The 24,871-nt window shown below is 47.4% G+C and overlaps 1 protein-coding gene across 1 annotated transcript in view; it reads right to left on the reverse strand.

Annotated features, from left to right (window-relative positions):
• The window catches only part of LOC147095718 (complement C3-like), a 108,993-nt gene that overhangs the window by 27,779 nt on the left and 56,343 nt on the right, over positions 1-24,871 (reverse strand). The window contains exons 9-12 of the mRNA XM_085973701.1: positions 23,099-23,293; positions 20,893-21,039; positions 19,363-19,489; positions 5,882-5,932 (exon numbers count right to left, since the gene is read on the reverse strand). Of these exons, the coding sequence (XP_085829827.1) occupies positions 5,882-5,932; positions 19,363-19,489; positions 20,893-21,039; positions 23,099-23,293 (520 nt within the window). The remainder of the gene's footprint in view (positions 1-5,881; positions 5,933-19,362; positions 19,490-20,892; positions 21,040-23,098; positions 23,294-24,871) is intronic.

Consider the following 24,871-nt stretch of genomic DNA (forward strand, 5'->3'; position numbering starts at 1 on the left):
CTAGTTCAATCCACTCTGGACATTTAAAATTTGCCCACACTCCCTTCCAAATCCTGTTGAAGTCCAGCTGTGGGTATATACTCTGCCAATACTCCTGACCAGCAGGTGTCTTGAATCTCCATTCTCTAAATACCTCATAGCAATCCCGAGTATTACAGTTGTCAAATTGGACCAACTCTCCCCCTTTCTCCAGCAGAAAGCTTGGAAAAGCAGGACGCATTTTACTTCCTTTGGAAATTTCCGCATTTATTTCTTCCATCCAATCCTGTGGCATTGCCCTCACAATCTTCTCATACATAATTCCTATTGCTTTTTCCTCTACCTCCTGATCCTCCTCCCACACCATGTCCCTCACTATCGCTTCCGGCAACCAATCTGGAATTACCTCGTATAATACATCTTTCACACATATAACACCAGCTTTTATGAAAGCTTGATTAAATAAAACATCTCCTTCGATGTTGACCCACCTGTTCAAAAATAAGGGCTGTTCTAAAAATTCCTCAGCCCCCTTGGGCATAAACTGCACACTTTTTAAAAATTTGGCCCAAGACTCTAAAACCCCCTTATAAAACCTAGGGAGAAGTTTAATCGATTTCAAAAATATATTATTGTATTCCATATAGAATATCCCCTGCCCTCCTACCCCACTTCATTTTTAAAAATGCTCAAAACAACTCTTCCAAAAACTTGTATTTGACTTCTGAAGACATCTCTTCACCCATTTGATTCTAAAGAATTTTTTCTTCAAATCAATATCTGGGAAATTGAGTCCTCCCTGATTTCTCCGTCCAATGATGGTATTGTAAGCCACCAAGGCTGGTTTCCCTTCCCATAAAAACCTCACACAAGCCTCTCGGATGGACTTTTCCGCCCACTCAGGAATATCCTCCACCGTCAATAAGTACCATAGCTTAAATAGCAGGAGGGCAGACACAACTGTTGCTCTTCCTTGCACTTTCAACGACCTTCTTTCCCATCTTCCCAAAATCTTTTTATTTTTCATAACCTTCGGTTCCCAATTTAATTGATCCACTTCATCCCTGTCTTTCTTGCACCCCATATGCACCCCCAGAACTTCCAAAACCTCCACCACCTTAAAGGGACTTTCCCCCAACCATTCCCCCCTACCCCTTCCTGCAACCAGGCATTGGGACTTACTATAATTCACTCTGGCACCTGAAGCTCTACAATATCCCTCCACTACCTCCATAGCTTTCCTCACTGACTCCCCATTTCTCAATGTTAAGGTTGTGTCATCTGCATATTGGTGTATCACCGACACCAGCCCAGAACTGGGGACCACAATCCCAACTACACCTTGTTTCTTTCGCATCATGTAACCTAATGGTTCTGCTACCAATGTGTACAACAATGGGGACAGGGGACAACCCTGTCTCACTGATCTCTGTATCAGAAAATACTTGGATAAAAAACCATTACATTTAACACAGCTAAATATGTTTGAATAAAAAATCCTTATCCACTCGAAATTCTCCCCGAAACCAAATGCTTCCAAAACCTTCAATAAAAACTCATGAGAGACCCTATCAAAGGCTTTCTCTTGATCTATCTTTAATACATAAGCCTCCCTCCCACTCTCTTCCATGAGCTCTATCGCATCTCGGATTGAGACCACAGAGTCTGCGATGTCCCGGCCTATGACTCCATAGGACTGAGAGGGCAAATCTATCTGCGGCAACACCTCCTTCAAACGATTTGCCATAACCCTCGCCAAGATCTTATAATCCACATTTAATAATGTAATGGGCTTCCAATTCTTCAGATCCCTTCTATCCCCTTTATTTTTATTAGCTAAGCTTATAATCCCTCTTTTCATAGATGGGGCCAGGCTTCCCTCAATTTTAATTTCCTTAAAAACCTCTAAGAGCAATGGACTTAAAATCTCGAAAGATTCCTTATAAAATTCTGCACTTAGTCCATCGGACCCTGGGCTTTCCCCCTCCCCCTTCATTCCACTTATTGCTACTTTTATTTCCGCTAATCCTACTTCTTTGTCACACATGCTTCTCTCATCCTCCTTTAAACCCTCTTCAATAAAAGCACTAACCTTCTCCATCGCCAAATTGGAAAGGCCTTCTTTTGTATATAACTCTTGATAAAAGCTGCTAGCCGCCTCTAAAATCTCCCCACTTTCATGAATGATCTTCTCCCCAACCTTCAACTCTCCAATTAACGATAATCTCTGTCGCAGCTTCTCTTGCTCTAGAAAATATCTAGTGCATCTTTCGCCCTCCAGTGCATCTCTAGCCTTTGCACGGAGAATGGCCCCCTTGCATTTTTCAGCTTGCAATAATTTCCACTCTTCCTTTAGCACCCGGAACTTAGTCTCAGCTCCCTTATCCCCTCCATCAACTGCTTTACAGACATCCGTAAACCTTTTGTTTATATTCTCTTCTCGACGCCGGTTAGCTGCCGCTCTCTTTTTCCCATAATGTACCAAAAAAACTTTTACCTCATATTTGAAATTGTCCCACCAAACTCTTCTTTCTTTCAAGAATAAAGGTTCCTTCCGAGCATTCTTTATTATATTTAAAATCCCTTCTTTATAAGCAATTTCTTTCAGGTATTGATTGTTTAAAATCCACACCCCTGAACCGACCTTAACTCTGCTGTTCCTAATTCTAAGAACCAAAGCCGAGTGATCACTAAAAAATACTTTTTTGTAATAAATCTCCATCACCTCAGAACTTAACCCTTCCCACATTAACACAAAATCTATTCGGCTCTGTTTTAAAACATCACCCACCCAACCTGATCTGGAGAACTCCCTTTTTATGGGGTTCCGGTCCCTCCATAAGTCTATCAAATTTAAATTTGCCACCATTTTTACAATTATCCCTCTGGAGTTATCATCCTTAAAGGTCATCTGGGCTGAAATGTCCATCCGAGATAAAAATACATTAAAATCCCCCACTATACAAGGATTTTCCACCTCTGCCACTTCAGTGAATAACCACCAAAAAAACTCGCGACGCTTGCAATGGTCATTCAGTGCATAGATATTAAAGAGATCGCAATTAAATCCCTCCATTTTTACCCTTAGCCGTAAAAATCTCCCCTCAGTGTCCTTGCCCACCAAGGCAATGTTCTCTTTTATGGACGGACTCACCAAAACAGCCACCCCTCTACGGTTATTGTTTGCACAACTTGCAAACACCTCTCCCTTCCAAACCTTCTGAACTCTTTCTAGGATATCCTCATCCCAAAAGGTTTCTTGCAGACTCAACAAGTCCATGCCTTTAAAACCCTGCAACAACTGCTGCAATTTCTTCTCACCCCTCAGTCCGTTCACATTAATCGAGACCATGCCTGATAATTTCCCCATCATTTAATCTCTGGCCCTTCCCTCCTCTCATGCTCCTTCCCAACTTTTTGGCCAGCTGTTGCTTTTTCCTGCAGCCTCCGACTCTTTTTCACCTCCTGTTTAAACTTTCCCTGCTGTTTCAGCCTCTTCCTTGCATTAAGTTTGGGCCAAGGAGCTGCCCCTTCTCCCTCCTTCTGCCCCTCACTAACCTTTCCCTTTCCACATGATGCCAGCCCACCCCCCACTTCCATGTCTCTGTCCCCCCTCTAATTTCTCACTCTCAAGCTCTTCTGTAACCCTCTGTGCCTGCTTCCCGTCAGATACATAATCCTGCTCCCCGTCAGATACATCATCTCCCATAGAGAGTCAATCTGCTATCGCAGTCTCTCCAACAGTGCCTCTCCCTTTGACCTCATCTCCACCTCTGACCCTTGCTCTCTGATCATTCTCTCTCTGGGACAATGGCACACCTATATTGCTCCCTTCTGGCGTCTTTGTCTCACCACTCCCATCCTGCTGCCCCTTTAAGGCTCCTGCCTCTTGCACCCTCTCCTTGTCGTGCCCCCTCCTGCTCACCGAGATGTCCGACTCCCTGTCTTTCTTTGGAGTACTTACATTTACCACGCACCCCGCTCCTGCCTCCTCTCCCCCCGCAGACACCAGATTTTTTAGGGAGAGCTGAACCATATTAAGGCTCGAGTCTGCACTCGACCCTTGCTGCCCGCTGCTGTGTTTGTTCTTTTCCACTGTACTTGGTGTGTTTTCCACCATCTCCATCCTGTTCTCTGCTCCGCAGTTTTCTGCCTCTTCCTGTGCTCTTTTCTCCTTTAATTTTCCAGCTGTTTCCTCCGACTGCTCCGCTCCTCCGGCCGTTCCACTCACACCTCCCGCTCCTTCTCCCATCTCCTCGTCACTCATAGAGCTTCCTTCTGCCTCACACTCACAGTGGGTGGGGCCTTTGTGACACACCCCACAGCTCTCCGCCTTGCAGCTCCGAGCAATGTGTCAAGACTCGCCGCAATTATAACAGTACAAGTCTGGACAGTTTCTTATAAGATGGTCGTGTCCAAGACAATAATAACAAACCTTCACTTGGTTATCATGCAGTACTCGGAAATACTGCACTCCTTCCAATGTCTCGAATTTCATGCTGTACGGTAAAGACTTCACCCCCTCTTGGAACTGCACCTTTACGTAACGGGTTCCATCTGCTACCCGTGTTCCTGGATAGTATCTCCTCTTTATTGCTGAGCAAATTTTAATGTCCCATGACTCCAACTTTTTGATTAGCACATCATCCTCAATATAAACCGGCAAGTTTAATAATGAGACAACCACCTCCTCCGAATATAGCAGAGATACCTCCAAGAACTTATCGCCAACTTTAAAACCGAGTAAAAGCCTTTCCACCTCCTCTCAGTCACTGACCATCACCTCGAACCCAACATTTGGCTTTGGTTGGCAGGCAAAGCAGCTTCCCTCACCACAGTCCTCATGTACCCCTTGGATAATATCCCAAGCTCCTATCTCCTTATCCTCACACTGCACCACCACCGTGTTTTCTTTTCCAAACCTCCTGGGGTCCCGGCCCAAATCTTTGGGCCTTTTTCCTTTCCCTTCCAACCACAGTTTCTCCCCTAATTAAATTAATCTTGGGAACACTGTCATCTGAGGGGCCCAGCACTCCGGACCCCTCAGCAGCCATCTGGCTGTTGTTTATGGGCCAAAAAGGCCCTAAAACCTGAAAAAAAAACACTACCAACTTTTTACAAACTCATGCCAACTCCCTGCAGCAATCAGGCAACCAGTAACACCTGCTCACTCCTAGCCCCTCCCAACTAGAGAGTGCTACCCACCGAGCCACGACCGACATTAGCACTAACACATGTGGAATATTGCTGCAATTTTGCTGTCAACAGGTTTTTCTTAGGGGCGAGTAGGGAATAGTTTTACCCTGAATTCATCCCACTTTTAATTTGACCTGAAGGGTAAAATCTTCAAAAGTGGGAAGGTCCCAAGGCCATGTTCACATTTACAGTATTAATGAACAAAAACATTATGAAGAAGTGCGATGTTTGTAGACTAAGTTGCTTTACTACTAGATGTTTGCACTTTAGAGCTTGTTCAAGATCATCAATGTGACTGGTTAAAAGTGAAAGAAACAAAACCCACCAATTTTCTTTTCTCTGACCTGCCAACACCCACAGGTCATTGGATGGATTCAGAATAAAACCGTTGGTCGCTGGCGCCTACAAAGTATGTGACTGCAGCACGAAAGCAGCATACCCTAGCCATGTGTTAAATATTTGTTTCTCACAATAGCTACTCTCCAGACTCGTCGGGTTTAGCGAGGGGAAACACTCTCTGCGTTTTCGCTCTTCTGGGTGAAATGATCGTTGTAAGACCACGGATTAGTTTTACATTTTCACTTATTCGTCGTCCATCAACCAATATAGAAAAGAACAGGTCCCGGCACTTAAACAATGACATCTAAACTAAACAAAGGAGCACAAGTTTGGTTTACTGGACGCTTGCATAAAAAACAATCCTTACCATCTCTGTGATTTGCTAATGGTCCTCTTTGCCATGGAACAGTTGTTGTTTCTGGAAATAATCAGATTATGTCAAACAATTGTTTTTTTCCAGGTCATTACTTTTGCTTTGACAGTTTTATCTGAAAACTTTATGTGATTGTCGCGCCTGAAGTGTTGAGATATAAGGCATAATTTAACAAACTCTGTGTGGGGTAGAAATTCATCTCCTGATAACGGGCGGTATCGGGTCGGCTTCCCGTTATATGCAATGCCTGATATTCAGTTGCTTTGAGAAACTGACGGGAACAGTGGGGGGGGGGGGGGGTAATATTAGGTGAGGCGTAAAACCGACGTTCCATCCAATCCTGTGGGATTCCCATCCGGCGAGTTAGGTCAAAACGACCCCTATTACTAATGAATATTGGAGGCATAAAGTTAAGCAAACAGAATCACAAACCTCTATGTGCTATGGAAGCTTAATCGAAAATGAACTTCAGTCCGGTCAATTAAATCGTGTCCTCATATAACTACACCCTACCAAAGGCATTAATTGGTTGATAATTGCATTTGAAAAGTGGCAGGTATCACGGAATCTGTTGGTGGGGCTGCGATTAAAATGAACATGGGACAAAGCAAATAAAGATAACAAAGGGCAGGGTGGTTTAAACCTTCAGTCACATATATCAACAAAACTTGTTTGAAGTTATTAGAGGGACATGGGGAAATATCTTTGCAGGAAAGGGCCATCAGGCGGTATACAAAATGGGGTTGAGTAGGAATTGGTCCATCTAGTTCGCCTTCCACCAGTGTGGTAGTCACATGATGCAACCATAATGCGGTTGTTGACTAATCCTAGTGCTCAATCGCCATCGATTAATCAACAACAATCCCAGACTTGATGCGAAGAAACACCCCAGTGGCGGAGAGCTTTGGGAACCATAGGACCAAAGTCACCTGTTTCCTCCCAAGCATTGCTACCCTCTCCACACATCATGTCTCAATTTACTCATGTACTGTATGCCCAAAACATTTTATTTTCTAGCGGAAACGGATCTAATTTGCATCTTAATGAATGAAGGGGATTGACAGGGTAGATGCTGAGAGGTTGTTTCCCCTGGCCGGAGTAGAACTAGGGGGACATAGTCTCAGGATAAGGGGTCGACCATTTAAGACTGAGATGAGGTGGTATTTCTTCACTCAGCGGGTTGCGAATCTTTGGAATTCTCTGCCCCAGAGGGCTGAGGATGCTGAGTCTTCGAGTATATTCAAGGCTGAAATCAATAGATTTTTGGATTTGGGGAATCAAGGGATATGGAGATCGGGCGGGAAAGTAGAGTTGAGGTTGATGATCAGCCATGATCTCATTGAAAGGCGGAGCAGGATCGAGGGGCAGTATGGCCAACTCCTGCTCTTATTTCTTATGTTCTTATGTTCTTAATGCAATTTGCTTCCACTGCCTCTCGAGAAAGCCTGTTCCATAGATTGACCACTCGCTCACCAAAATATTGTTTCTGCAGATTAGTCTTAAATTTACCTCCCTTCAAGTGCAGGCTGTGCCCTCTGGTTCTATTGGTCTGGACAAGGTCAAACTGCTTGTTGTGAGATACATTATCTAATCCATTCAGAATCGTAAAAACAGCAAACACTTCTCAACCTTCTCTTACCCAGTGAGAAAACATCCAATTTACATAACCACTCCTTGTAAGTCAATCCCTCCACCCTCTTAATCATTCTGGCTACTCTCCTCTGTACACTTTCAATAGTTGTGTCTGGCTACTCTCCTCTGTACACTTTCAATAGTTGTGTCTGGCTACTCTCCTCTGTACACTTTCAATAGTTGTGTCTGGCTACTCTCCTCTGTACACTTTCAATAGTTGTGTCTGGCTACTCTCCTCTGTACACTTTCAATAGTTGTGTCTGGCTACTCTCCTCTGTACACTTTCAATATTTGCATTATGCTTTTTGTACTGTGGCAATTACAACTGGACACAATATTCTAAGTGTGGTCACACCAACGATTTATAAAGTGGCAGGATTCACTATTTTGGCTCAACAGTGACCTTTCAATCCAACCCAGAATCTGATTTGATTTACTTATTGCCATCAGGCATTGTTGCGATAGCTTCAATTTGTAATCTGTTAGAACCCCCAGACCTCTTTCATTCTCCATGCACATAAATTTTCTTTCCATTTAAGTAAAGGTCCCTTCCTGGAATTTTTTTTGTCCCCATGTTGTCACTCTCTACACTTTGTCATTCTCTACATTGAATTTCATCTGCCACCTGTCTGCCCAATTCCCCAGTACATTCAGATCCTGCTGTAATTCGCTGTGTTTGATTGATTGGCGGCAGTGTTGCTATGTCTAGAAGAAAAAAATAGCGGCACAAATGGACATCAGTGAAATACGAGCAACATGTGCAAAGACTAGGTTATATGCAACTATTGTATTAACTGATGGGCAGTTACAAACTCTACAACATTTTAAGAAGTCTTTCGATGGTGTTCCCGTTTCCTAGTTTCCTATGTAGTTTTGAATTGCAGCAAGCACTTAGAATTTAGAATCAGACCTCATCTTCTGGATATATAAACATATTATTTTAAGCGCTTACAGGCAAATTAATGTTAGTCATTCATTTCTGGAAGGGTTTTCACTGTTGCAATGTAAGAAATGCTGCAGCCAACCTGTGGTCAAGACCCCACAAACAACAATGTGATAATGACCAGATAAGATGTTGTAGCTTTTTTAAAATTCACTTATGGGATCAGGGCGTCGCTGGCAATGCCAGCATTTATTGCCCATCCCTAGTTGCCCTTGAGAAGGTGGTGGTGAGCCGCCTTCTTGAAGCGCTGCAGTCCATGTGGTGAAGGTACTCCCACAGTGCTGTTAGGGAGGGAGTTCCAGGATTTTGACCCAGCGATGATGAAGGATCGGCGATATACTTCTACGTCAGCATGGTGTGTGACTTGGAGGGGAATTTGGAGGTGGTGGTGTTCCCATGCACCTGCTGCCCTTGTCCTTCTAGGTGGAAGAGGTCGCAGGTTTGGGAGGTGCTGCCGAAGAAGCCTTGGCAAGTTGCTGCAGTGCATCTTGTAGATGGTACACACTGCAGCCACGGTACACCAGTGGTGGAGGGAGTGAATGTTTAAGGTGCTGGATGGGGTGCCAATCAAGCTGGCTGCTTTGTCCTGGATGGTGTCAAGCTTCTTGAGTGCTGTTGGAGCTGCACTCATCCAGGCAAGTGGAGAGTATTCCATCACACTCCTTACTTGTGCCTTGTAGATGGTGGAAAGGCTTTTGGGAGTCAGGAGGTGAGACACTTGCTGCAGAATACCCAGCCTCTGACCTGCTCTTGTTGCCACAGTATTTATGTGGCTGGTCCAGTTAAGTTTCTGGTTAATGGTGACCCCCAGGATGTTGATAGTGGGGGATTCGGCAATGGTAATGCCATTAAATGTCAAGGGGAGGTGGTTAGACTCTCGCTTGTTGGAGATAGTCATTGCCTGGCACTTCTGTGGCGCGAATGTTACTTGCCACTTATCAGCCCAAGCCTGAACGTCGCCCAGGTCTTGTTGCAGGTGGGCATGGGCTACTTCATTACCTGAGGAGTTGTGAATGGCGCTGAACACTGTGCAGGCATCAGCGAACAACCCCATTTCTGACCTTATGTTGTCGAGAAGGTGATTGATGAAGCAGCTGAAGATGGTTGGGCCTAGGACACTGCCCTGAAGAACTCCTGTGGTGATGTCCTGGGGCTGTGATGATTGACCTTAAACCACCACAACCATCTTCCTTTGTGCTAGGTATGACTCCGGTCAGTGGAGAGTTTTCCCCCCTATTCCCATTGACTTCAGTTTTACTAGGGCTCCTTGATGCCACACTCAGTCAAATGCTGCCTTGTTGTCAAGGGCAGTCACTCTCACCTCACCTCTGGAATTCAGCTCCTTTGTCCATGTTTGGACCAAGGCTGTAATGAGGTCGGGAGCCGAGTGGTCTTGGCGGAACCCAAACTGGGCATCAGTGAGCAGGTTATTGGTCAGTAAGTGTCACTTGATAGCACTGTCGGTGACACCTTCCATCACTTTGCTGATGATTGAGAGAAGACTGATGGGGCGGTAATAGTGATGTTGGCTGAAGGATAAATATTGACCAAAACATCGGGAGAACACCACAGCTCCTCTTCGAAATAGTGCTGTGGGACCATTTATGTCCACACAGGGTCAGTTTAAAGTCTTAGCCAAACTACAACAACAACTTGTATTTATATAGTGCCTTTAATGTAGTAAAACGTCCCAAGGTGCTGCACAGGAATATTTAAAAATAAAAAATTTAACACCAAGCCACATAAGGAGAAATTAGGGCAGATGCCCAAAAGCTTGGTCAAAGAAGTAGGTTTTAAGGAGCGTCTTAAAGGAGGAAAGAGAGGTGGAGAGGCGGAGTGGTTTAGGCAGGGAGTTCCAGAGCTTAGGGCCTCAGCAACAGAAGGCACGGCCGCCAATGGTTGAGCGATTATAATCAGGGATGCTCAAGAGGGCAGAATTAGAGGAGCGCAGATATCTCGGGGGGTTGTGGGGCTGGAGGAGATTACAGAGATAGGGAGGGGCGAGGTCGTGGAGGGATTTGAAAACAAGGACGAGAATTTTGAAATCGAGGCGCTGTTTAACCGGGAGCCAATGTAGGTCAGGGAGCACAGGGGGCGATGGGCGAATGTGACTTGGTGCGAGTTAGGACATGGTCAGCGAGCACAGGGGTGATGGGCGAATGTGACTGGGTGCGAGTTAGGACACGGGCAGCGAGCACAGGGGTGATGGGCGAATGTGACTTGGTGCGAGTTAGGACACGGGCAGCGAGCACAGGGGTGATGGGCGAATGTGACTTGGTGCAAGTTAGGACACGGGCAGTGAGCACAGGGGTGATGGGTGAACGGGACTTGGTGCGAGTTAGGACACGGGCAGTGAGCACAGGGGTGATGGGCGAACAGGACTTGGTGCGAGTTAGGACACGGGCAGCGAGCACAGGGGGTGATGGGCGAACGGGACTTGGTGCGAGTTAGGACACGGGCAGTGAGCACAGGGGTGATGGGTGAACGGGACTTGGTGCGAGTTAGGACAAGGGGCAGTGAGCACAGCGGGTGGTGGGTGAACGGGACTTGGTGCGAGTTAGGACACGGGGCAGTGAGCACAGGGGTGATGGGCGAACGGGACTTGGTGCGAGTTAGGACACGGGCAGTGAGCACAGGGGGCGATGGGTGAGTGGGACTTGGTGCGAGTTAGGACACGGGCAGTGAGCACAGGGGGCGATGGGCGAACGGGACTTGGTGCGAGTTAGGACACGGGCAGTGAGCACAGGGGTGATGGGTGAACGGGACTTGGTGCGAGTTAGGACACGGGCAGTGAGCACAGGGGTGATGGGCGAATGTGACTGGGTGCGAGTTAGGACACGGTCAGCGAGCACAGGGGTGATGGGCGAATGTGACTTGGTGCGAGTTAGGACACGGTCAGCGAGCACAGGGGTGATGGGCGAATGTGACTTGGTGCGAGTTAGGACACGGTCAGCGAGCACAGGGGTGATGGGCGAATGTGACTTGGTGCGAGTTAGGACACGGTCAGCGAGCACAGGGGTGATGGGCGAATGTGACTTGGTGCGAGTTAGGACACGGGCAGCGAGCACAGGGGTGATGGGCGAACGGGACTTGGTGCGAGTTAGGACACGGGCAGCGAGCACAGGGGTGATGGGCGAACAGGACTTGGTGCGAGTTAGGACACGGGCAGTGAGCACAGGGGTGATGGGCGAACGGGAGTGGGTGCGAGTTAGGACACGGTCAGCGAGCACAGGGGTGATGGGCGAATGGGACTTGGTGCGAGTTAGGACACGGGGCAGTGAGCACAGGGGGTGATGGGCGAACGGGACTTGGTGCGAGTTAGGACACGGTCAGCGAGCACAGGGGTGATGGGCGAACGGGACTGGGTGCGAGTTAGGACACGGTCAGCGAGCACAGGGGTGATGGGCGAATGTGACTTGGTGCGAGTTAGGACGCGGTCAGCGAGCACAGGGGTTGATGGGTGAACGGGACTTGGTGCGAGTTAGGACACGGGCAGCGAGCACAGGGGTGATGGGTGAATGTGACTTGGTGCGAGTTAGGACACGGGGCAGTGAGCACAGGGGTGATGGGCGAATGTGACTTGGTGCGAGTTAGGACACGGTCAGCGAGCACAGGGGTGATGGGCGAATGTGACTTGGTGCGAGTTAGGACACGGTCAGCGAGCACAGGGGTGATGGGCGAATGGGACTTGGTGCGGGTTAGGACACGGGGCAGTGAGCACAGGGGTGATGGGTGAACGGGACTTGGTGCGAGTTAGGACACGGGCAGCGAGCACAGGGGTGATGGGTGAATGTGACTTGGTGCGAGTTAAGACACGGGCAGCGAGCACAGGGGTGATGGGCGAACGGGACTTGGTGTGAGTTAGGACACGGGCAGCGAGCACAGGGGTGATGGGCGAATGTGACTTGGTGCGAGTTAGGACACAGGCAGCGAGCACAGGGGTGATGGGCGAATGTGACTTGGTGCAAGTTAGGACACGGTCAGCGAGCACAGGGGTTGATGGGTGAACGGGACTTGGTGCGAGTTAGGACACGGGCAGCGAGCACAGGGGTGATGGGTGAATGTGACTTGGTGCGAGTTAGGACACGGGGCAGTGAGCACAGGGGTGATGGGCGAATGTGACTTGGTGCGAGTTAGGACACGGTCAGCGAGCACAGGGGTGATGGGCGAATGTGACTTGGTGCGAGTTAGGACACGGTCAGCGAGCACAGGGGTGATGGGCGAATGGGACTTGGTGCGAGTTAGGACACGGGGCAGTGAGCACAGGGGTGATGGGTGAACGGGACTTGGTGCGAGTTAGGACACGGGCAGCGAGCACAGGGGTGATGGGTGAATGTGACTTGGTGCGAGTTAGGACACGGGCAGCGAGCACAGGGGTGATGGGCGAATGTGACTTGGTGCGAGTTAGGACACGGGCAGCGAGCACAGGGGGTGATGGGCGAATGTGACTTGGTGCGAGTTAGGACACGGGCAGCGAGCACAGGGGTGATGGGTGAACGGGACTCGGGGCGAGTTAGGACACGGGCAGCGAGCACAGGGGTGATGGGCGAACGGGACTTGGTGCGAGTTAGGACACGGGAAGCCGAGTTTTGGATGACCTCAAGTTCACGAATGGGAAGAATGTTGGAGGCCAGCCAGGAGTGCGTTGGAATAGTCAAGTCTAGAGGTAACAAAGGCATGGATGAAGGCACCTCCGGCAATGCAGCACTCCTTCACTGCTGCACTGCAGCGTCAACCTAGATTATGTTTTCAAGTCTCTGGATTGGGGCTATGAACCCCTGTCCCTCTGTCTTAGAGGTGACAATGCTACCACTGAGCCACAGCTGACATCTGAATGTCATATTCAATCATGCCTGCTAATACCTTGTTAAATGTCATCAGGCCTTGCCAATGTCTGCAGTGTTATTAGTAACCTACTGCTCCCAGGCACACAACTGGGCTTGTTTTCTCTGGAACAGAGGAGGCTGAGGGGAGACCTGATTGAGGTGTATAAAATTATGAGGGGCCTAGGTAGAGTGGATAGGAAGGACCTATTTCCCTTAACAGAGGTCAATAACCAGGGGGCATAGATTTAAAGTAATTGGTAGAAGGATTAGGGGGGAGTTGAGGAGCACTTTTTTCACCCAGAGGATGGTGGGGGTCTGGAACTCACTGCCCGAAAGGGCGATAGAGGCAGAAACCCTCATCACATTTAAAAAGTACTTGGGTATTCACTTGAAGTGCCGTAAACTGCAAGGCTACAGACCAAGAGCTGGAAAGTGGGATTAGGCTGGATGGCTCTTTTTCGACCAGCGCAGGCACGATGGGCCGAATGGCCTCCTTCTGTGCTGTAAATTTCTATGATTCTATGAACTATAAACAACAGAACTGAAACAGAACATTTATGGAGCTATGCTGTATTACAGTGCAACCCCGCCTTCTCGGGCAAAGACCTATCAAGATCGAGGTCAAAATCAGGAAGCATTTTTTCACACAAAGGGCAGTGGAAATTTGAAACTCTCTCCGCCAACAGGCAGTGGATGCTGGGGAATGAACACCTGGAGCTCTCAGCACTGAGATCGATTAGTTTTGTTAGGTAAAGGGGATCGAGGACTATGGAGCCAAGGCGGGTAAATGGAGTCGAGGTGCAGATTGTTGTGTATGTACCTTTAAGGGAAGAACTGGTTTTAGACTGCAGTACCGGCAGTGACCCTGTATAAAAGGCCCTAGCAGGCTTCTGTATTTCAGTCTGACGTTGCCCTCCTGTTCAGTAAAGTACCTGTTAAACTGTTCTCCCGAAGTCCGTGTATTATTGAGGCGCGGACTTTACAGTGGCGACGAGTAAGTTCGAACTCACCTGCAGTGTGGCATCATCTCACGGGGATCTCGCCCTGAGAGGAGGTTTCTTGGAGGTCGTAGTCTGAGCAACGGGCGTCGACCGCGGGCAACCGCCCAAAGAATTCATCGGTGTTCGGAGAATTGCGGGAGAGACTGTGGAGAGCTGTGCTTGACTCCCCAGTTAAGGTGTTCCAGCAAATCGTGCTGGTAGCAGATAGTGCGCTGACCCTTCCGGACTGCGGCCGGCTCAAGCTCGATCGAGCGGCTCTACAAAACGGGCCGCGCAGCGTCGCCGGGAAAAGAAAACAAGAGAGAGAGAGGGTGGAGCGCACAGGGCGCGGTCGGTGCTCAAGAACCGGGCAGCGGAGAGAAAATAAACGGGGGGGAAGGAAAGCGAGACGCGCCGAAGCCGTGGGTCTCCGCCATTACCCCATAGAACGCTAGGAGCAGCGCGGCTGCAAGGGGAAGAAGGAAAAGCACGGGTGGCGCCATTTTATCCCGTTGGGGAAGACAGAAAAGCGCGGGAGGCGCCATTTTATTCCATTGGGGAAGAAGAAAAAGCGCGGGAGGCGCCATTTTAAATCACCCAAGGTGCCGAAAAGTGGCAGTATCACTACTTTCGACAACGAGGTAGAAGACTGGACCACGTATGTGGAAAGAATTGAAGTGTACTGCAAGGCAAATGAGGTGGCCGATGGAAAGAGGGCGTCGGTATTATTGAATTTAATGGGCGCGAGTACGTACGGCCTATTGCGGAATTTAATTACCCCAGCTAAACCAATGGAGAAAAGTTTTGAGGAGATTGTTAATACCTTACAGGAACAGCTAAACCCTACACCGCTGCTGATAGCAGAAAGATTCAAGTTCCATAAAAGAAACCAGCACAAAGATGAGAGCAATGCTGACTATCTTACGGAACTACGCAAGTTATCGAAGCACTGCCAGTTCGGAGCAGGACTGGCAGACACCTTGCGGGATAAGTTTGTCTGCGGGCTCCAGAGTGAAGGAACCCAGAAACAACTACTTTCAAAAAAGGACCTGACGCTAGAACAGGCTTTCAGCGTGGCAGTATCCTACGAAGCAGCAGCACGGGGAGCTGCGGAAATACAACAGAAACCACAAGAACACAGCACTAACGAAATGGCATATGGAGCAGAAAAGTGCTATCGCTGCGGCAGAACAACCCATGAGCAGAAGGACTGCTGATTTAAGGACAAAGTATGCAGGCAATGTGGAAAAATGGGACATATAGCAAGAGTCTGCAGGTCGGAAAAGAAAACCCACACGACAAGAACTACTAAGGAACAGTACAGGAAAGTAAAGAAACTGACAGACAGTAGTTCGGAAGATCAGGAGAGTGATAAGGACTCCGGGAGCAGGAGACTAAGTTGTCTAAAGTTACACAACATGATCGCAATGGAAGATCACCGAACCATTTGGGTCACCCTCATGATAGCAGGGTCCCCAGTAAAGATGGAATTGGACACAGGATCAGCCCTAACTGTCATGAATCGACGAGACTATGAGCGGCTATTCTCACACATACCCTTAAAGGACACGTCCATTGTATTGAAGACATACACGGGGCAAAAGGTCTACCCCAGAGGAAAAATAAGGGTGCCAGTTAAATATAACGGCAAGGAAACACAGAAACTATATATGTATATACTATGAGATGGAGGACCACCATTATTGGGACGTGAATGGATCCAAAAAATACAATTGGATTGGCATTCCATTCTGGCACTAACTGTGACTGACAAAAAGGATGATGACGTCGCACCTGGACATCTGTCACAAATTCTATCTGACGCGGAAGAGGTGTTCCAACAAGGACTTGGGACTCTAAAAGGAGTAAAGGCAACCATAAAGATTGAGGATAACGCAACCCCAAAATTTTGCAAGGCCAGACCGGTGCCATACGCGATCTGCCCAGCCGTTGAAGCTGAACTGGAGAGTCTGGAGTGTTCGGGTGTGCTGTCCAAGGTGGACTGGAGCGAGTGGGCCACACCCATCATTCCTGTAATGAAGCAAGCATTGAGCAGCACGCCTGGGGAGCCAAAGAAGGTTCACATCTGTGGGGACTTCAAGGTGACTGTGAACCCAGTCCTGCACACAGTACAGTATCCACTTCCGCGGATAGAAGATATTTTCGCCTCACTATCTGGAGGGAAACGTTTTACAAAGATTGATCTGGCTCAAGCGTATCTACAAATGGAGGTGGAAGAAGTATCTAGAAAATACCTCACGATAAACACTCACAAAGGCCTTTACCAGTACAATCGACTGGTATTCGGGGTAGCATCGGCCCCGGCTATTTGGCAGAGGGCAATGGAACAAGTCCTGCAAGGGATCCCAGGGACCCAGTGTTATTTGGACGACATCCTGGTTACGGGCGAAAATGACAATGAACACCTTGCCAACCTGGGGCAGGTGCTCACGAGATTACAGGAATATGGGCTACGAGCCAACTGCCCCAAATGCGAGTTCTTCAGGAGACAAATCTCGTATTGTGGCCACATGATTGATGAGGAAGGGTTGCATAAGTCGCCGGACAAGATTGAGGCTGTAGTCAAGGCTCCAGCACCGGAAAATGTGTCGTAACTGAGGTCATTCCTCGGGTTGGTGAACTACTAGCATAAGTTCTTGCCGAATTTATCTACAATTCTGCACCCACTGAACGCCCTGCTGCAAACTGGAGTGACATGGAAATGGAGTGATGAGTGTAAGCATGCCTTTCAGGAATGTAAATGCCTAATCACTTCAAAAGAAGTATTGGCCTACTACAACCCAACACTACTGATTCGGTTGGCATGTGATGCGTCACCCTACGGCATTGGAGCGGTACTGTCACACAAATTCCGTGACGGCTCAGAGAGGCCAATAGCCTTTGCATCGCGATCGCTAACCTCAGCCGAGCGTAACTACGCCCAGATTGACAGGGAGGCCCTCAGCCTGGTGTGGGGGGTGAAGAAGTTCAATCACTATCTGCACGGGCAGAAATTCACCTTACTGACTGATCATCAGCCCCTGGTCTCCATTTTTAACCCAAAGAAGGGCGTTCCGGTGATGACGGCGCAAAGGCTGCAAAGATGGTCACTTTTTCTAGGGGCACATCAGTACGACATAGGGTACAAGGGTATGAAACAGCATGGAAATGCTGATGGGCTGTCGCGCCTACCGTTGCCTACGGTAGAAGAAACACCAGCAGTGGACCCTGTTGAGATATTCCATGCATCCATAGTCGAATGTTTGCCTGTTACAAACTCGAATATAGAGAAGGAAACCCGAAATGACCCGACACTCTCTCGGATCTACGATTTGACGGTGAAGGGATGGCCAGCATATGATGACTCACTGTTGCCAGCATTCTTGCCAAGGAGAGAACAGCTGTCAGTGTGCCGGGGAACCTTGATGTGTGGATCCTGAGTGGTAATTCCACCCACGTTGAGAGATAGAGTGCTCAATGAGCTTCATGAGGGTCATCTGGGAGGGGTAAAAATGAAGAGCCTAGCCAGGGCGTTTGTGTGGTGGCCAGGAATTGATAAAGAAATCGAGGATATGACCAAGAGATGCACAGGATGCCAGAAGGTCCAAAACGCTCCACCACAGGCCCCGCTACATCCATGGGAGTGGCCCTCATCTCCATGGCAATGGGTACACATTGATTTTGCTGGTCCATTTATGTACTCAATGTTTCTAATCGCTGTGGATGCCCATTCGAAATGGCCAGAGGTCATTAAAATGTCCTCCACCACCACGGAGAAAACTATTGCAGTCCTAAGGACCATCTTCGCCAGGAATGGGTTGCCAGAACAGATTTGCTCCGACAATGGGCCACAGTTTGTGTCTGAGGATTTCCGGAGGTTCTTGAAAAATAATGGGGTGAAACATTACACATCTGCCCCATATCACCCAGCCACAAATGGATTGGCTGAGAGGTTTGTTCAGACCTTTAAAAAGGCCATAAAGGCAATGTATAATGACGACATACCACTACAACACAAGGTGGATAGTTTCTTGTTTGCTTACCGGAATGCGACACATGCAGTAACCAACCAAGCTCCAGCCGTACTGTTCTTCAACCGAAGGCTAAGATGTCGCCTGGATTTGCTCAAACCAAACATAAGACGAGATGTTGAGGATAAGCAATTCCAGCACATAAATGAGAAGCCAACCCGGAGCTTCAAGGTAGGGCAACCAGTCTTGGCCCGTGACTACCGAACAGAAAAATGCAGCCAGGAACGATATGCACACAGCAGGGACCACTAATGTACACAGTGGACGTTGGAGAGAGCATTGTGAGGCGCCATGCTGACCAGATTCTAGAGTCACAGGAACAAGCCAAACCTGTGCCACGAGAAGGTGCACCTGATAATCAACCTGAAGTACAGATTGCGTCTACCTCAGAAGCAGTGGTATTGGAAGCTGACGAACCAACGAGTGACCATGAACCAGAATCAGCTTCGCCGCAAGAACAGGATACACGAGAAAGGCGCTATCCAGTCAGGATCAGGAAGCCTCCTCAAAGACTGAACTTATAAATGATTATTTCAGTTGATGTATATAATATCCAGAAAGTTTTAATTAGTTATTATTTAGTTGTTAAATGAATGTTATGTACTGTTTATCTAAAAGGGGAGGAATTGCTGTGTATGTACCTTTAAGGGAAGAACTGGTTTTAGACTGCAGTACCGGCAGTGACCACCCCTGTATAAAAGGCCCTAGCAGGCTTCTGTATTTCAGTCTGATGTTGCCCTCCTGTTCAGTAAAGTACCTGTTAAACTGTTCTCCCGAAGTCCGTGTATTATTGAGGCGCGGACTTTACACAGATCAGCCGTGATCTCGTTGAATGGTGGAGCTGGCTTCGAGGGGCTGAGTGACCAACTCCTGTGCCTAACGTTTCGTTGTTCCTAAGGCAGCTTACCTGGTGAGCCCTCACATCAGTGGTAACACAACACCCAGCAGAAACCCGCCTCGGCTGGGCAGCACTTTGGGCGGCCTATTTGCAACAGGTACTTGGCAGAAACCTATCAGTTTCCCTAATTGCCTAGCGTAAACAAAATGAAAAAGCATTTTCTACCACGTAGGTCGGTCGATTCCATTAGATCGGAGATGAGACGCAGCCCAGCATCTTCGAAGACCCCGACCGCATTCCGTCCGCCGCCATACGAGGAGCCAAAGTCGTACAAGTCCTTTCTGTAAAAAAACTACTCCGTCGGAGAAAATGTACGTGTTACCTTTCCTTTTAAATCAAGCATGATACAGACATCACTTAGCTTTGAATGATTAAATAGTATTAGCCTAACCTTGTGTTCAAGCATTGCACCAGTAAGAATCATGGGACGCGATCTTGCCAGGCCTGGGGAGGCGGGTATGGAGGCGGGACTGCCGGGAAAATGGCAGAATTTAGGGGCGGGTGCCCAACCCGCCTCTGTGCCATCTACCTTAACAGGTAGTTAATAGGCAGATAAGAGGATTATCCCCATTTTGGCCACACAACTGCAGGCTTCCTGAAGGCTCCGATCCCCGCCAGGGTCACCGAGGTGAGTAGTGGGTCTGCAGGGGTCGGAGGGGTGCAAAAGTGCGCTGTGAAGGTAAGTGATGGGTGCAAGTGTGGAGAGGTGAGTATGTGAGTTAAGTGGAAAGTGTTAGAAAAAGTTTACTTACCTTTGCTTCTTCCTGCAGGCTTCGGTCAGTTGGTATGCGGAGAGTCTCGCATCTCCGCGGCAGAGATGACAGATGACCGTTGCATTCTCCAATGCAGCAACCATCTAATTTCTGCAAAAGAAAGAGGTTTGATGAGTTCTTGAATTCAAGAACTCATCAAACTACAGAGAATGTCAGTGTTTGACAGCTTCACAGAGCTGTCAAATGATGACAATTCATCTGTCCAAAATATTTGACAGATGAAACGTCATACGCTGATGTTCTCTGTAACTGGCTTTCCCTTAATTGGCCTGCTAAGGCCACTGGGTGTGCTTAACAAGGTCAATCAAGGGAAAATAGCGTGGGTTGGCCAGAAGTTGATGGGGGCGGGACTGAAACCTGACAAGTGGGAGCCCCGCCTCCAAAAGCTCCCCATTGGCAAAATCACCCCCCATGGACACCTCAGGTGCAGGTTGGGCCTATACTCACTGGAGTTTAGAAGGGTGAGAGGGGATCTTATTGAAATATATAAGATACTGAAGTGGCTTGACAGGGTAGATGATGAGAGGATGTTTCCCCTCGTGGGGGAATCTAGAACTAGGGGATATAATTTCAGAATAATGGGAAACCCTTTTAAAATGGAAATGAGGAGGAATTTCTTCTTTCAGAGAGTCGTGAATCTTTGGAATTCTCTTCCCCAGAGAGCTGTGGAGGTTGGATCATCATTGAATATATTTAAGGTGGAGATAGACAGATTTTTGAATGATAAGGGAGTCGAGGGTTATGGGGAGCAGGCAGGGAAGTGGAGTTGAGGCCAAGATCAGATCAGCCATGATCCTATTGAATGGCGGAGCAGGCTCGAGGGGCCAAATTACCTACCCCTGCTCCTACATCTTATGTTCTTATGTAATCATACAATGTGGAAGGAGGCCATTGGGCCCATTGTGCCTTTGCCGATTCTCACCTTCTGAAATGTGCTTATGTCCTTATTGCGTCCATAAAGTTGATTATCCACTGCTTGCACAAAGACGTCCGCTGTACTGTCGGAGAAAACTGACAGCAGCAAATCCCGTCGGTTGTTATCCGTATGCAAGGCAGGTTGGACCTGAAACTGTAAATTACCATCCGATCTTCATCCTCAATATACCATATACAGTGTTAAGTTTAACCTAACTCGCAGGGAAGGAGACCCAAGGCATCGGAAGGAACGCCTGCTTTTACACCCCCGCCCAATGTCGCTCTCCACTGAATGGTGATTAAAATCCGTCAGGTGAGTTAGGTCATAATTGCATTCCCCCCCCCCACCCCACGTATTATCTCAGATTTATAATGGCCCTGATTTTGCGGTCAGCATTTGCTGCCGGCCCTGAAGTACACTCCGCACAAGGATCTCGCGATCCCTCAGTTGAGAACTTCGGGTTTTTCCGACCTTCTATTCAATTCAACGGAACTTAATAGGAATCTCATTGTTCGGACTGCTGTGATGTCACATTGGAGGCAGTTCAGAGAAGGTTCACGAGGTTGATTCCTGAGTTGAAAGGGTTGCCTTATGAAGAAAGGTTGAGCAGGCTGGGCCTATACTCATTGGAGTTTAGAAGAATGAGAGGTGATCTTATTGAAACATATAAGATACTGAGGGGGCTCGACAAGGTAGATGCAGAGAGGATGTTTCCCCTCGTGGGGAAATCTAGAATGTGGGGGCACAGTTTCAGAATAAAGGGTCGCCCTTTTAGAACTGAGATGAGGAGGAATTTCTTCTCTCAGAGGGTCGTAAATCTGTGGAATTCTCTGCCCCAGAGGAGGCTGGGTCATTAAATACATTTAAGGTGGAGATAGACAGATTTTTGCAAGATAAGGGAGTGAAGGATTATGGGGAGCGGGCGGGGAAGTGGCTTTTGGCCCAAGATCAGCCATGATCTTATTGAATGGCGGAGCAGGCTCAAGGGGCCAAGTGGCCTATTCCTGCTCCTATTTCTTATGTTCCTATGCTCTAAGCAGCCAATTGAAAGGCAGAATTCTCACAGACAGTGAACAAGGAAGCGAGTAAGCTCTTAAAATTCTAACTTATTAAAATAGTTAGAGAGAACAAAAGAAAGATCGGGGTTCGCACAGGGGGAAAAGACAAACCTGAAATAAAGATGGACAAACTTTAAAAAAATTACAATTTTTGTTATTGAAAAGTTTCTTAAAAATGTAAATTTTATTAAAATGGGCAAATTTCACACTGCGCACAAGTAAAATTCGTTTTCCAGGCCTTTAGCATTTGTTTAGCAATCAGTCAGTAGGCTGTTAAAACCCCAGTTACACCTAATCCCTTGGGGTCTAACTTTTAGTGGGGAATTCAACAGCGGTATTACTGCGAGAGAGCCGAGGTTATCGGCAGCTTCAACGATTTACGAGAGTTCACTGATTGCCGGCTCTGTGCCAGGGTGAGTCACAGCACAGCCAGTTTTGGAGCTGTCATTGACAGACCACCACCTTGGGATTTCCGCATGTCCCAAAGTGGCGGTCCGTTTCAAAGGCGGTGTGATGGCATGCGCTGTCAGTTCACCGTCAAACTGACCACAAATTCACAGCCAACAAAGATTGACCTGCATTTATATGGTGCCTTTCAGGACCTCACGGTGTCCCAAAGCACTTTACAGCCAATGAAGTACTTTTTGAAGTGTGGTCACTGTTGTAATGTGGGAAAGGCAGCAGCCAATTTGCGCACAGCAAGCTCCCACAAACAGCAATGTGATAATGACCCAGATAACCTGTTTCACTGATGGCGGTTGTGGGATAAATATTGGGCAGGACACAGGGGAGAATTCCCCTGTTCTTCTTCGAAATAGTGTCCGTGGGATCTTTTACGTCCACCCGAGAGAGCAGACGGGGACCTCGGTTTAACATCTCACCCGGAAAGACGGTATTTTCAGGAAATGGGGGTAATTTTAAGATAAATCACCTGGCCGGAAACCGACGGGATTGGGAGCGGTGTTAAGTTTGCACCCCAACCGATATCACTCTCCACTGACCAAAGCAAGAGCAATGGTCTCATGTCTTAAAACAGCTTTTAATTATTGAGTGCGAGGAAGACGTTCAATGCTTTCCACTGCTCATGGTAAGTGCACGTACCACCAAAGGACTTTATGAAACCCCCCCAAAAATATGTAAAATGCGCCACACACCTTTGAATTACAACGGTCCTCCACTTCCACCCGCACCGAGTCTGAGACAATGGTTCTGTTGCTATTAATATTTATAATGTAATAGGCAACAATGCGGAAATAAGGTACCATATCCTTCGTGATGTTGATCGGAACTGAAGTGTTGGCCGACCTCTGAATTCTATCGGAATGCAGCAACTTTCCTTTGTTGAGCACCTAGGAATATTAAATAACAGTGATTGAAGCCCCCTCAGATAGGAAATACATTTTCAACATGGAAAGATATGGTGAACTTGGCCGCATTATCTCCTTTTAGAGACTGTCACTTAAAAAGCGTATTTTTCTTGATTTGATTGGATTTAATCTAATTTCAGGTCACTCTTACTACCGTGACAGCTTTTCGCTGTGTGACTCAGCTTTCAGCTTTCACTCCCAGATTGATTCCGCCATTCACATGTCATATATCAGTTCGATTCCCAACTACACACAAAGTGTGCTCATCGCCGGACCTCGCCGGTGCACATTCGCAAAGAGTGAAGCTATCGCCATCATTGCAAAATGGAGCAGCACTAACAGAAACTCCATCCTGTCGAAGCTTTCAGAACCACTTCTACAAATCATCAGTCCTGTCCCTCAACAAATAGGATTCAGTCATCAATGCATATGCATTTATTTTATTGTTTATTCACCTTTCTGTCAGTCTCTATCTATCTATTTATCCATCCAATCGACGTATCTAATCTATCTAACTATCTCTCTCTATCTATCTATCTATCTATCTATATAACTATCTATCTATCTAACAAATGATCTATCTATCTATCTATCTATCTATCTAACAAACTATCTAACTATCTAGCTAACAAACTATCTATCTAACAAACGATCTGGCTATCTATCTATCTATCTATCTGTCTAACAAACTATCAAACTATCTATCTATCTAACAAACTATCTATCTAACAAACTATATAACTATCTATCTAACAAACTATATAACTATCTATCTAACAAACTATCTATCTATCTAGTTAGCTATCTGTGATAAATCTATGTAGTGAAACCAGAACTCGAAGAGGCGAGATATTAGAATTAGTCTGTATACTTTATTAACAACTGCGTAGCAAACATACGGGCCTGCATCTTGCAACCTGGCATTCCACCTTTGCTGACCTTGACAGGAAGCAACCCCCTGACCTTAACTAGTGGCAGCACTAGCTACAGCACCACCTGGTGGATAACCTTAATCATAACATCCCAGATTACTATATTCCTCCCCCCTTAAGATTTCAGTATGAATTTCTTAACAACCAACCATTCCTAAGGGTCACATAAGAAGTCTCCATTCACTATATTCCATACTTGATGAATCTAACAGGTCAGTGTCAATCTCTCTGGTGGCTTGCGAGGCCTTTGTGAACGTCTAACAGTAAAGTCCCTGCTTGTTTGTGGTGAAGCCACCAGCTGCTCCTGAGCAGTGCTCAGAGTATCTGACTCTGCAACGATGGTTTCCTCTTGACGAATAGGTTCCTGTGGAATTGTCTCTGTCCATGGTGGTGGCACCACAGATGCACTTGGATAACTGGGGGCAACCCTGTCCTCAGCCATTGCATCTGGAACCTCAATTTCAATTTCCCCTTGTCTGGTAAGTATCTGATCTACATGTCTGCGTACTACCCTACCATCTCCCAACATGACCTTGTATGATACTGGACCTGTCATTGAGTCTATGAAGCCAGGAATCCACTTTGGTCCATAACTGAAATTCCTGGTAAGGACCGCATCTCCTTCTCC

The sequence above is a fragment of the Somniosus microcephalus genome, unplaced genomic scaffold, assembly GCF_052327205.1.
Source record: "Somniosus microcephalus isolate GS21.2 unplaced genomic scaffold, FLI_Smic_1.0 unresolved_chr1, whole genome shotgun sequence".
In the NCBI taxonomy this organism is placed as follows: Eukaryota; Metazoa; Chordata; class Chondrichthyes; order Squaliformes; family Somniosidae; genus Somniosus; species Somniosus microcephalus.